Source organism: Platalea leucorodia (assembly GCF_965183815.1).
Source record: "Platalea leucorodia genome assembly, chromosome: 4".
Classification (NCBI taxonomy): domain Eukaryota; kingdom Metazoa; phylum Chordata; class Aves; order Pelecaniformes; family Threskiornithidae; genus Platalea; species Platalea leucorodia.
The window spans coordinates 83,147,104-83,161,036 of NC_138826.1; the positions used below are offsets into that span (position 1 = coordinate 83,147,104).

At 35.9% G+C, this 13,933-nt stretch overlaps 1 protein-coding gene across 5 annotated transcripts in view; it reads left to right on the plus strand.

Moving 5' to 3' along the window:
• PPFIA2 (PTPRF interacting protein alpha 2) overlaps positions 1–13,933 on the plus strand; it is a gene marked incomplete at both ends in the record, with an annotated part of 338,647 nt that overhangs the window by 284,067 nt on the left and 40,647 nt on the right. For 3 of the 5 annotated variants that reach the window (XM_082308357.1, XM_082308358.1, XM_082308359.1), the window contains 7 exons: positions 883–966; positions 1,321–1,452; positions 2,422–2,484; positions 4,790–4,881; positions 8,515–8,650; positions 9,143–9,363; positions 12,074–12,311. In XM_082308357.1, the coding sequence (XP_082164483.1) occupies positions 883–966; positions 1,321–1,452; positions 2,422–2,484; positions 4,790–4,881; positions 8,515–8,650; positions 9,143–9,363; positions 12,074–12,311 (966 nt within the window). Of the gene's footprint in view, positions 1–374; positions 462–882; positions 967–1,320; positions 1,453–2,421; positions 2,485–4,789; positions 4,882–8,514; positions 8,651–9,142; positions 9,364–12,073; positions 12,312–13,933 lie in introns of all 5 variants that reach the window. The other 2 variants (XM_082308355.1, XM_082308356.1) reach the window with 1 other exon arrangement.

The window sequence follows — 13,933 nt, forward strand, 5'->3', positions numbered from 1 at the left end:
TGACATTGGCCTCGCAGAGTCCTGTTCTGGTGTTTAGTTTGCCATAATTCAAAAAAAAAACATTAGACTAGACAGTATTGCTTTGAATCCACTCTGTAGTAATATGTCATCAGCCAGCCATCACTAACCTTGAACTTCCATGTGTAGGTTGATAGCTTTTTTAGCATTCCATTATTTTCAGTTTCTCCACATCAACTGCATCATATTCACCAAGTATCAGTGTAGTTTATTCCATGTAAAAATCTGTCAGTTAAAAGTATTATATTTTCAGTCACACTTTTCTTTTAAGCATTCTGTGCTGTGTTCTGTTCAGTGTCAGTGTCTTTAGTTCTGATTTTTCAATTTTGTCCCTCTCCTTTTCCTTGACTTGTTAGTCTGATCCAACCTCTTCTACCTCATCTGATGATTATCAATATGTTATGGAAGCTAAACTACAAGAAATGATCTCCATACGTAGGAAGGTAGTCCTACTGGACTTTACTTTCTATTGCTAAATAGAATCCATCTGATTTGTTTTCATTTTCTTTAACTTATTTTTTTTTTTATTGATAATCAACCATCGTGCAGTTCAGTGCTTCAGGAGCTTACAATTTTACGATGGCAGGTTTGTGTTCAAACCATGCACAGTCTGCATGTTACATTTGGCTGATTTCATTGCTCATAAATAACTCCAATGTTTTGCTGATGCTTGGATGTAACAGGCCTTTGTAGCTGACACATTTCAAGCAATGCTGTTCAGCTGCCTGTTTAAATAAAGTTTCTTTTCGGAAAACTAAGTTTGCAGTTAGTAGTAGCTTGCTTTATGTTTTGTTTAAACCTTACTGACATAAAAACTTACAAAGCCACTTAAATTACAGAAAGAGTCTTTCTATTTTTTTACAGGCAGAAGAAAGACATGGAAACATTGAGGAACGTATGAGACACTTAGAAGCTCAACTTGAAGAGAAGAATCAGGAACTTCAAAGAGTATGTGTATTGCAGACAACTTCTGTGCACTTTTCTTCTTTTAATTTGTCAATATAGCACTACATTATGCACTGCAGCACACAAATCTATCTACTGGTAAATGTTTTATTTATAGCAGTGATGGCAGCATCTTCAATTACCATCTTAATTACTAGTTTACATCTAGTTGCAGCTTTCAAAGTATTCTGCTGATACAAAAATGAATGTGCATTAATCAATAACTGTAATTACGTTTCCTGTGGAATTTCTTTAAATGGCTACAGTTACCATAATTTTTTTTATTTTTTAACAATACAAGTCTGTGCTGGTTAATTTTGGACCCTGCCAATCTGTCTCTTCTATTCTACATTAAAGGCAAGGCAAAGAGAAAAAATGAATGAGGAGCACAACAAAAGATTATCGGATACCGTAGACAGACTTTTGACAGAATCCAATGAGCGTCTGCAGCTACACTTAAAAGAAAGAATGGCGGCGCTTGAAGAAAAGGTACAGTGCAAAGAGCAGTATAAAGTTCAGCTTGATAAAGATTCTCCTGTATGAAACCTGTTCTACTTTTATCAGGATGGAAACATCGTGCTGATTTTGTATTACCGAATATTACCACAAATAAGGTCTAAGTTATACATTCAACTCTTAATTCAAGTGTGCGCTCAAGAATCTTTCCAGGACTACTGTGAACTGCATATGCTGACTATTATGAGTCCCTGTTTTATCAGTGGGGAGTCTGATGAAGAGCTTGTAAAGGACCAATGCACAACACGGTATGAGGCAGTGAGAGAAAGTGGACGAGAACTGAGGAATGGCCACGTTTCAGATGTGCTGTCATTGCTGTATTTTAGCCTGCTGATTTTACCTCGCTTCCTCTGGGAAGAGTAAAATGCTGTCACCACCGGAGAAGGAGCATCTACCCTTGGAGAGGGAATATTATTTACAGGTTTTCCATAATGTGAGACACAATGGGCCTGCAAAGTTCAAATCCCATGATCTTTACATTCACCCTCCTTAATCCCTCCCTCTTCTACTTATTCACCTTCAGTTTGATCTGAGGGGAATCTTTCAGTGTCTTTCAGAAGGATATTTCTGAATCTCCCAGAAGATGTACTTCTGGTTTTTGTCATTGAAACAAAATGTTATCCAAAGCAAGAAATAGGCCAAAAGAAGAAACTGGGAGAAATAGTTGTGTAAGAGTGTGACAGTTGCTGAATTCAAGGAAAATGCAAAGTTTTTGCTGTTCCTTATAGAACATGGTCCTACATGTTTGGATTATTTCCAGTGTTTTAAATTTAGTATACTAAAACTGAAGCATTAAGGGATTTTAATTTTAAAAGTCCAGTGAAAATGAACTTCGCTAACTTGTACATGGAGGCTACATATATATGGTGATAGCTGAATATTTAACATTGCTCTAATTTCTTTCTGGTTTATCTGTATTTTACTTTTTATTTTAATTCCTAGAATGTTTTGATTCAAGAATCTGAAAGTTTCAGGAAAAATCTGGAAGAGTCTTTACATGACAAGGTACTATAAAATACTGCAATCGTATCTTTTTATCAAAAGTTATATATTTATTATTTGGAAATATGTATAGGGTATATTAATTATCCAACTAGCATGTGAAATTTTCCTGGCACCCATGCTAATTCCTTTAATCACCCAGATGTCTTAACTAGCCTTTAAGGGTCTCTAACAATTGTTCTGAGCTAAGTTTATGGTTGAGATCCTAGCCTCAGGAAGGCAATACTAAAATTCTTATTGATTTCACTGGCTCTGGAATTTTTGTTCTATCAGTTTTAATTCTGAAAAGCTCTTGTTTAACAGAGAGGTATGCATAACTGGTTGCACTTTCATAGTGAAGAATGTAATTGCTTGATTTGATGCAATTCTTCTTAGCAGGTGCAGTGGCATTATGCTAAATATAGCTGAAAGTGGCCTTTCTTAGTTCATTGCAAATTACCCCCTAATACTGTTTAGTGAATCAGTCAAATTAATTATAAATTTTTTATTCTAATCTCAAATGGTAGGATTTTGTTTTGAAGTTATGCTTGCCTTGAGCACAATAGGATACACAAATATATCTGCCTTCAGATTCACAGAAGTGTTTTTACGGTGTATCAAATCCATTTGAAAGAGATTGTATGGAATTTAAAAAACATAGCTCCATTCAATACTAATATATCATATGACATCCAAAATCAGGAACTTTGAGAAAAATAACAAAAGAAGTATCTGTTCAACTAAATTGGTAGTTTCATCTACGTTCGGTTAACCTTGTAGAAAGGCAGAGAGATTAAAGCCCCAAACAGGAGCTTGTAGTGCATTTTAAATAAATAAAATTTCCCTGCTGTACTACCACAGTTATGAGGTGATTCAGCTGTTGCAAAATCAGGATCATACTTTACCATCAAGTTAGATGACAAAAAGGACAGAAAGGACATTTCTAAAGCTGTGTCAATTGAAACAAAAGTTTCTATCATTTTGCTACCAGACAATCTACACCTGAATTATGGATACCAATTTTGTCTGGGGAAATAAGGTATTTTGACAATGTTATCTCCAACATAACTTTATTGTTTTAATAGAGTTAGAGTGGAATTGAATACAGTGGCTAATTCTTTTTCAGTCTGTTTTATGGCTTGAATGATCATATCAATTCTTGACAAAGATGAAAAATCTGGTATAAAAATCTACATTTGTATTGAAAGTATTTTTGCAAAGATTTTTTCTTTTATTATATTTATTGATTCTTGCTTAAGGATGGGAAACAAAATAAATAGAACACTTCCACTACCGCTCTGTGCAATTGATGGAGATGAGTTCTTGTCACATACAACCACATAGGTCTGACTACAGAGCTTCTAAGTTCCCACTTTGAAGGATTTATTTGTTCCACTTTGATGAAGAGACTGATGAAGCAATTTCAGATGCATGGACATAATACCAGATATTAATAATCTCTGAATAACTAGCAAATGATACAAGTAGAATAACCGTCAAGTCACCTCTTCTATTCAACCAAGAAATAGTGTAAAAATACTGTAATAAGAATTACTTAATCTGATAGTAAGTAAGCACAGAACCCTTTCCTTCCTAGCATTTTGGAATCCTGAACATTTTAAATGCTGGGAACAGCAGCGTTACTTCTTCATCCCATATTCTCTCTTAATTTCTTTTAAAATTCTTTGATTTCTTTTCATTTTGTTAGTAGACTATTGTTATTTGTAGAATTTGGGAACAGCGCTTTATTTTCCTAGTGGTTGCTGTCAATAGTCTTTTTGTTAGTTGGTTCCAAAAATCCAATTTCTGTGTCACTCTGTCATTTTTCACCAGCAGCACCTCATACTGAAGTTCCATCAACTCCCAAGAGCGAGCTGTAAAGCTGCAATTCAATTAAGCACCTAAAATGTGGTTGTGTCTAAGTCTATGTCTCTATTTGTAAATAAAAAGGCCAGGACGCAGTCTCTGCTCTAAAGGGCAAATAGCGTGTCGCACACTGAACTATGCCTGGCACAGAGAGTACAGTTAGTGCACAAATCAGTGCTGGTTCTTTCCCTGACCCTAGCTGTATAAGAAGAAAAAAGTAAGCTTCAAGTACAAACCTGTCTTGCCATCACTTCCAGCTAGTGGAAAAACACTAAAATACAACCTCATCTTGATGCATGTCTTATTAGCAATAATGAGACTCGAATGAGTTCACTGCCTTTTCTTACTATAGTCAGTGCTACACTGGGTTTATCTTACTTGTTTAGCTTTATGAGAGCAATATCTCATAAAGTATATGTATTTTGTGTCACAAGTAAGTACATTTTACTATTCTCATTTCCAGGAAAGACTTGCCGAAGAAATTGAGAAACTGAGATCTGAGCTGGATCAAATGAAATTGAGGGCTGGTTCTTTAATCGAACCCACATTGTCAAGGTAATATTGAATGACAAAAGTTTCCTCACTTTGAGTTGAAACAGAACATAAATATAAGTGTCAAGCCTTTACAACATGAATGTTGTGCGTACGTTTTTATGTTGTGCATAAAAATATCGCATATTTCTTTAAAAATGTATAATCTGTGCCATGATTGTTACTGTTGCTTTTCACTTTTTTCATAGGTAAATTGGGCCTTATAGCAGTGATTATACACTGAAATATTACTGAGATTAAGGAAAGTCTTTTAAATTATGAAATGTTTTCGAAAGTATATCCAAATACCCATTTTTTCCGAGGAGAGCTTAATAATAATGTTGAAACCATCGTCTTTAATGCTGAAACTAATTAGCATATTTATGATCATATTTATTTATTTATTCTATCAAGTACATCTAATAATTATTTTTTGATTAGCAAGAAATAACTCAGCTTTACTTTGTGTGTAAGATAAGACCACAGATCTTCAGCCAAAGATGAAGGCAGTATTCAGAGAAATCTGAAAATGTCATAACAGGACTTGAAACATTATGCATCTTTGTGGCAGAAAAGCAATATGAGACCAGTAGTGAGACAGGTATCATAGAAGTAGCTACCAACAGCTGAAATGAATATATAATTCTAGACAGACAGTTCTTCTTGCCTATAAGTATCCCTCAAAATAAAATTGTTACTTTATTGATAATTGTGTGCCATGTCCTGTTTTCATAAGCAACATGTCAACATTTAAAACCTGCCAGCCAAAGCTCATGGACCAAGACTAAATTCAGAGCACTGTAATCCTCTAGAGTTATTCTTGTTGGATAATTTTCTTTGCATCTGGTATTGTCTGCCCATTGATTCCTCAGACACCTTGCTCAGTACCTGGACATGGTTTCTCCTTTGACCTTTGGTTATCTCTTGGAATAATATTTTTCTATACATGGAGAAGTGTAAATTGCTGAAATTCAGAAAGTAATGCTTGTAACTGTTCAAATTTTTGTTCCTTTGGAATGTAAGTGTGACTACAGGCATATACAACACTTTTTTGAGAGTGCTTGCAAGGACACAGACTATTGAACTGCTGCAACAAAGAGCAGAGATGTTTTTGGAGCAGCCGTCCTTAGTGAACAGCAGCCTGTCTTGCTGGGTAGATGAGTATCATTAGCTTGTGCTCTGTAAATAGGAGTCTGATTAGCCCTTGTCAAAGGGCTGTTTGAACTTGATAAGCTGTCTAAATTGTCTTGGGAATGCAGCAGGTTGCCCCAAAACAGTATATTTCCCTTTCCATGACCTCACCTCGCAAAGCTACCAGCCCTCTCAGGAGTAGGGAGGTATCAGCATTAAATACTTACTGTTCCAAGCACATATTCAGTTCTGTATTTGCAGGAGTTTTCTCTTTCAGCAGATGAATAATGAAGCTGGTAATCAGATAGGTATTCACTGCCGGAGACTAGAACCTGGGCTGTTTCTTTTTTCCCGCCAACTTGCTGCACAAGTACCAAGAATTATCAATTATCAGAACAAAGTTGTATTACAGCAAATATGGTACAAACACAGCAAATAAAAAACAGTAACTGCCCTAAATGGTTTACTGTATAACAGACGAGAGACACGCAGACAAATTAAACACACAAAAACCCAAAAGATTATTGTCTGGTGCTCTAGATGGAGGGCTTAGGACATTTGTAGCCCAATTGTTGTCAAGTTTTGTTATTGGTATAATGAAAAAAGTGAGGTTTAGAGACTTTTTTAAAAGGTAAAATCATAATTTTTCTAATATTATGGAAGTTCCTACCAGGCATGATGGGAAGCATAAGAGAAGATAAACTGATGGTTGTTCAGAAAAGGACATTTATGACAACAGTGTGAGCTCTGATGTATGCTCTACCCAAGACCTATATTGTAAAACATTATTCAGTATCTGTGACATTTTTATGTATCTGATTTGATTACTATGGCACATACTCACATTTCAGGAATTCTGGTACCTCTTTTTTTTTTTTATTTGTTTCCTTGCAATATTTATTTTTCATAAAACAAACTGTATTAGTGCTTGAAATCCTCCCATTATTATTTTAGTTTTGTCACAGTATTTATAAGACAGTAATTATGTTTCTTCATACCACTCTGTCAAAGTAGCTTGTAGTAGAGGCTTTCATGTTTATGTTTTCACATTTCCCATTTATCAATATACAGACATCACAGTTATAATATTTTATCTTTCACTTTTACTTTAATAAAGTGATGTTTGAAATTTGAGACCAATGCTTCAGTCTTCCAAGTATGAGTATGTTTTAATTCTAATTAAGTTCTTCTCAAGGAAAAGTGAATCTCTATGTTTAGAAAAAGACACAGAACTAGAGCTCAGGAAAACAGTCACGCTTACAGCCTCCAGTTTTCAGCAGAGATAGACATGGTTTTCTGAATTATTTCCTTCATTTTGGAAAGCAGACATTGTCTTACTTAGCTTTTTTACGTCTAGGATTAAAGCCATCATTTTCTTCAACAGCATTCTTTTCAAAGTGAGGGAAATGTTTAAGAGCAAAACTTATTCCTATTCTGTTTCCCATACCTGATTATTAACATTGCTGTGAACCCTATAAGTTGTCTGTAGGTGACTGTAAGTATTTTTCCCAAGTTAAAAAAAAAAAAAAAAAAGTAAGTACAACATTAAACTCTCATTTTATGCTCTTATAGGTAGTGAAGTGTCAAACATTTTTTAGGAGTCGCTGTAAACAAATACATATTTAGTTGTCTTATCAGTATAGTATTTGTTACATTTCATTTTTCTACTATAATCATGATATTCATCTATTTTTATGTGGAGATTGCTTACGTGTTAGAAATAGAATTGTTCAGCTCTCCACAGCTGTGGCTGAATGTTCAAATGGTGCATGGAGCCTTTGCTCTTCTGACTCGGCTTCACAGCTCAATGGCAGGATGCTTCTGTTGCACCATGCAGGGAACTTTTACTGCTGCCGTTTGACCAAGGACAGAAAGGCCAGGGACCGTTGTACACAGCCAAGAAAAGATATGCTGAAGTCATCATGTATATGCCCCTCCACAATGTCCCAAGACTTACCAGGACTACGGGAAAAATTGGGGGATAAAACTCTCAAAAGCATCATCAAATAACCATGAATCATTCATAACTGACGTTATATATCTCAGGGCAGTTCACTAATATTTTCATAATGTGGAGCACACACTTACAGTAGGAGAGTGTTATAGATGTCCTCACTCATGAACATGTTAACATGCTTACAGTAACCTCAGGCATATTTATTCAGGAAAGTAATGGAAGGAAAATATACAGGGTAGTACATTCAGCAGCCAGTTCTGTTAATTATCTCGTCCTGAAATCTGCTTGTTTTTTCATATTAAGGTTTTGGACAATGAGTTTTACTATGCAAGTCCTTCATTTTGAAAAATCAAAGGTTTTATTCGTTTGTTTTCTTCCTTAATTTTTCTCATAATATGATTTCAAGTTTTCACTTTTAAATTATATTGTGTGCCATGTTTTTGTCATTTATTCTGATACATAATAATTTTTTTGTTTAAAAAAATATATCTGTGTTCCTAGACTGAGGGTCATTGGATTGTTGCTGTTGTTATTACTCTCTTAGTCTACTTCTGTGGCTCTTTTTATAGGCCTCACCTTGACACGTCAGCAGAGCTGAGGTATTCTGTGGGCTCACTGGTTGATAGCCAGTCTGACTATCGGTCAACTAAAGTGATAAGGCGACCCAGAAGAGGCCGGATGGGTGTACGCAGAGATGAACCAAAGGTTAATCCCCAATTTCTCCTCATATATTACCTGATAAGAGAATGTATTTCAGGCTCTTAAGCTTACAGTTTGCGTATTTCCAGAAAAAAACAACAACAACAACAAAGCACAACAACACACCAAAAATAACCCAAACAAAAACCCAAACAGCAGGCTTTTTTTTCTATACATACTCAGACAAGAGTACTGTTGTACTAAAATGAAGGCAGAATAGGTTGAAGTTCAGACATCAAAGTGCAAGCATACTTGACTGTCTGTCTTTTCTGGGTATATCTTTGTGTAAATTTTCGTGATAGTTAATGTTACACAGCATTAGAAATTATGTGAAAATACTTTACAATCATCTACGGTAATATCACAAGTATTAATAGTGAATTAATCATTGAATAAGTATTCTTAAATGTTAGTTGCCTTCCTTTCCCATTTTATAGAAGTTCAACTTGGCAGTTGTTTTCCATGGAATAAACCATGTACATCCTATTTCCTGCTCAGGTAAAATCACTTGGGGATCACGAGTGGAATAGGACTCAGCAGATTGGCGTTTTGAGCAGCCATCCATTTGAAAGCGACACTGAAATGTCCGACATCGATGACGATGATAGAGAAACGCTTTTCAGCTCCATGGACCTCCTGTCGCCAAGTGGCCATTCTGATGCCCAGACTCTGGCCATGATGCTTCAGGAGCAGCTAGATGCAATCAATAAAGAGATCAGGTATGTAGCCTGAACCAGCTGTGATGCACTTATGATTACAGCTTCAAGCTTCCTGTAGTGCATGAGTTCAGGTACTGTTCATAGCAATTAGGAAACCACTTGTACATTTAAAGGATTGATAATATGTCCGCTTTTCATATGCGAGTATTGATTGTGTGAAGATAACAATGGCATCTTCATTTCCTAACCATAGAAATTCCTTTCAAAAAATGTTCCAAGTGAAGAACTGCTGGCCAATTGAAGAGAAATACGTTAGAGAAGGCTAATACAGGGCAAATTTGACGGATTGGTATTCATAGTCCTTTTTTCTATGACTCCTCTTACTCACTAATGTCCTCCTATCAGAGATGTTTTATATCAGTGCTCTTCATACTTTCTTCTGAGAATTATTCCTATGTTACGTCTCATATAAGCCATGTTTTCTAAGACATGGTTTTGATTTTCTATGGAGGCATAGAATGTGATTTTTTGTGCTCCAAGTTGGGTTATAGTGCTTGGAAATAGGTGGTGAATTGAATGTATGTTAATAATTTCTGTGCAAATTTAATGGAGTGATAGAGAATCCAATGACATATTTAATTGAGTTTTATAAATGAAACCATATTTTAAAGCATTCTTGCATGTTTTTCAGGATAACTTTTAAAAACTTGGTGTATGAAAAACATCCTCTCATTAGTTACTGTTTCTCTAGAAGGAGATGAAGGAGATTACTAAATGTATTAGTGACTTTCTGGTAATATTATAGACAGAAAGACTGTGGTTAGAAATATAATCAAAACCAGATTATATTTTGCCAAATCTCAGTCATTCTCTGAACAAGGTAACTTTAAAGGGAGAACTCTATTGGAATATATTGAATTTGAATAATTTTTCTGTTCATGGGGGAGACTTTTTGTTATAGATAGACAGCTTCACATTTTCACTACTCTCATAATTTCTTCATTCAGATAAGATTACTCTGCTATTATCTAAAATCTCTTATTACAGCTGGCAAGATAGTCAAGGAGAAATTTTGTTGTTGGGAGGGTAAATCTCCTTAAAACAGTGTATGTAAAAGAGAGAACCTTATCCGTATTTTCTGTTATTACAAAGAAGTCAGCACTGTGACCAATTCAGGAAGCTGTAGATGCAACAAATGTGTTTGTTTTAAAAAAATACTAGCATTTTGACAATTTAACAGGTAATTATGTAATACAGTAAAAGGTTTTCACAAGAAGTTGTACCTGCAAGTGGCATAGTGGGATATTATTTGTGCCATCCTGAATCAGATCACTGTTCTGCTCAACACAGGATCTTAGATGCTAGGTACAGTTTTATCTCAAAAAGGAAGCAAGGATGCACATTGTAGGTAGCCATTTTTACTGGAGGTCCACTGAGAGTAGTTTATTTCCCCTACTGCTAAGCTTATACTGAAGTATAGGCTTTCATTACCATCACTGTCAGTATTAAAGAACCAGGTAACTAATTTTGTATTCTTTTTTTTTTTAATACGTTTCAGGAAAAATGGTTCTACAAGGATAGTCTTATAAACTGTACTGATTTCACATTTTCCTGGTTTGTTTTTTTTTTTTTCTTTTTCTTGACAAACACTATAAGGGTTTATCAAATGATTGGAGATATCAAAAGAGATTAAAAATTTATTTTGCCTTAAATTTGTTTTGTACAAGATGATTCAGAATTTAGATTACTAAAATGAAAAAGATTGTTATAATTCCCTTTCAAAATATTATTTGCCTTTAAGTTCCTGCCATGCCTCATTTCAGAAAGAACTGTAGACATTTTATAGAAATTTTGAAATGAATGTTAGGGAGGAAGATTTATCACAGCACAGGAACTTGTAGTTTTCTATTTTCAATGTATTATGGTTTCATTTATTGTACTTGCTTCACTTCACTCAGAAAAGCCTGGTTCACAGTTTCAGCCTCCCCAAACTTTGTATTCTCTCATTTAACCTTGATCCTTCATACGTTTTCCTTCTCTTTCCAAAAAAAGACTCCTCCTAACATGGGTTTATGGGCAAAGGACTTACAAACAAAACGTTTTATTTTAAACACATTTTATCATTCTAGGTGCAACCACAATTAAAAACCAAAACTAAAGAACCCAGTGGAAGCATCCTATTGAGGCTATATATGTTTAAGAAGCTTATATTTGTTGTTAACAAGAGAGCTATTTTAGTGGAATATATTTAAAAACTTAGTGCTTTAGAAACAACTGTCGTTTTTTCATCTGTTTGTAGGGATGAAACAGACAAATTGTTCTGCATGTTGTCTTGTTTTATTAATATGGATTATCTTAGCAATTCCCTTCTTAAAGGCCCAATTTCATTTGACTTTAAATTTATGTTTGTGCTTTAGCAACAGAAAATCAGATGAAGCCAAATTAAGATTGGAATTAGTTTCCTATGGTAAATCGGATTGTTAACCCCACCTCCCCTATACTGTCTCCTTTGCAAAGGAACCAGTCTTCCTGAAATGTCCTTTGTTGGGCAGATTCTTCAAACTGTTTTGGAGGATGGAGGAATTAAGAAAAATAATTTTATAATTCTGGTGATTAAAAACACCTTTTCAATATTATTTTGGAGTTGATCTATGCTATTCATGTTTTCTTTCTTTTTCTTTTGAATCTCATTTGAAAGGAAACATTTTTTAGTTTTGCTTTTGGGGTATGCAGAGACAAATACAACCACATTCTTCTTTTATTTAATAAGGTTAATCCAAGAAGAGAAAGAGTCCACAGAACTGCGTGCTGAAGAGATAGAGAACAGAGTGGCCAGTGTGAGTCTGGAAGGCTTAAATCTGGCCAGAGTCCACCAAGGTACATCCATTACTGGCTCAGTGACTGCATCGTCACTTGCAAGCTCATCTCCTCCCAGTGGACACTCAACTCCTAAACTCACCCCTCGCAGTCCAGCCAGGGAGATGGACAGAATGGGGGTTATGACGCTGGTAAGAAACTTTGTGATGCCAATTTTAGGTGTGATATTTCTAGTATTAAATACTTCCTCTTTTCACTGTATGAATGGCTTACGTCTCTAATTCTTTATTTGCCTTTTCATCATACATACAGATAGTAAATTCCCTAGAATATGGACGTTTGGGTGGGTTTGGGTTTTGTTATTGTGTTTTTGAGCATTGCATGATTCACCAGGGACATAACGATCTGAGGATCAAGGCCCTTCAGCACACAGGCAGTGGAATTAATAACAAACAGAACTGATCATTGGAATTACTGTAATCAATTTATGTGTAAAAATTGTTTACTAATGAAAAGCTCTGAAGGAACACAGTTATTACACAGTACCCTGTGGGACTATTGCTGAGTTTAAACCCCCAAGAAATGTCTAGAAGACATTAAAACCTTCTACTACTTCATATATATGATCATTTGGATATACTTCTATATTTGGTATACTCTTTTGTACTTGCAGCATTTTGTATGTATTCTTCATGGCAGTACGTCAAGCACTTGAAATAAGTGCTTTGTTTTCCAATAATTCATGTAACTGATATATTTCAACATTGCAAGCAGCACGTATAAATAGATACCAAGCCACTGAGTTATCATGCAAAGCATTTCTAACATTACTGTACCTTTGAAGACATATTCTGAAATGTCTGGTTTAATTTGAAAAGGCATTTGCAAAAAATTTAATTTAGGTCCTAGACAAAAAGAAACAGTTCAACAGTCAAGTAAGTGTGTGTCGACATATTCAAGATGTACAACTCTGATATTGATAAGAGGGCAGATGCAGGGTGCAGTGTTCAGTGTGGGCTACAAACCAGTTTGGAGCTGGGGTGAATTCATCCCTTTAAGCACTAGAAGGCAATCAAAGCAGCCCACTCTGCTGATCTCTACATATGGTGAGGAGAATGGGATATGTGTAACCCCATTTTTTATTTGCTGTTTCTCTGATAATCTGAATGTCATCAGTGTCCCCTTGTGGTCCATTCCTGGGAAGCAGCAGCACTGATTCCCTGTGGAGCCTCTTAGCAGAGGGGAAATGAGCTTTGATCTCAATCAGAAAGCAGAAATTAACTCTCCTAGCTGACAAGGTTGCTAAGAACAGCTGGGAGTGGAGCTTGACTGTTCATTCTACTCAATTGAGAGTAGGGACTTTTGTCTACATTATCTAGCTTAGTACTCCCTTTTCCTGGGAACTGGCAGCTACTTGTATCCACCTCTACCCCTCCCAATTTAGGATGGTGTTTGCTGCCTTCTTGGGACCTAAAGACAGCAGAGAGGAGGTCAGGGCTGGCAGTTGTGGCAGACTGTGGCACTGATTCTTTGCTGCCCCCGGTTCCCGCTGCTGAACAGCAGAAATGAAAACGTTGGTGGCACAAGCCGTTGTAGAGGAGGTGGGTGTGCAGGCTGCCCCAGTGCCACCCGCTTCACCAAAGCAGTACCTTCCCAAATATGCAGTTTGGCTCCATTTCACCAGCTGTTTAAACTAAGCAGTCTGGCTACAGATAAATGGCAATGGTTAAACTGACATTCCAGCAGACACCTGCACTGCGTGGTTGCCTTGATTTGGACACAGTAGCTTTGGGTCAGTAGGTTCGTCAGATTC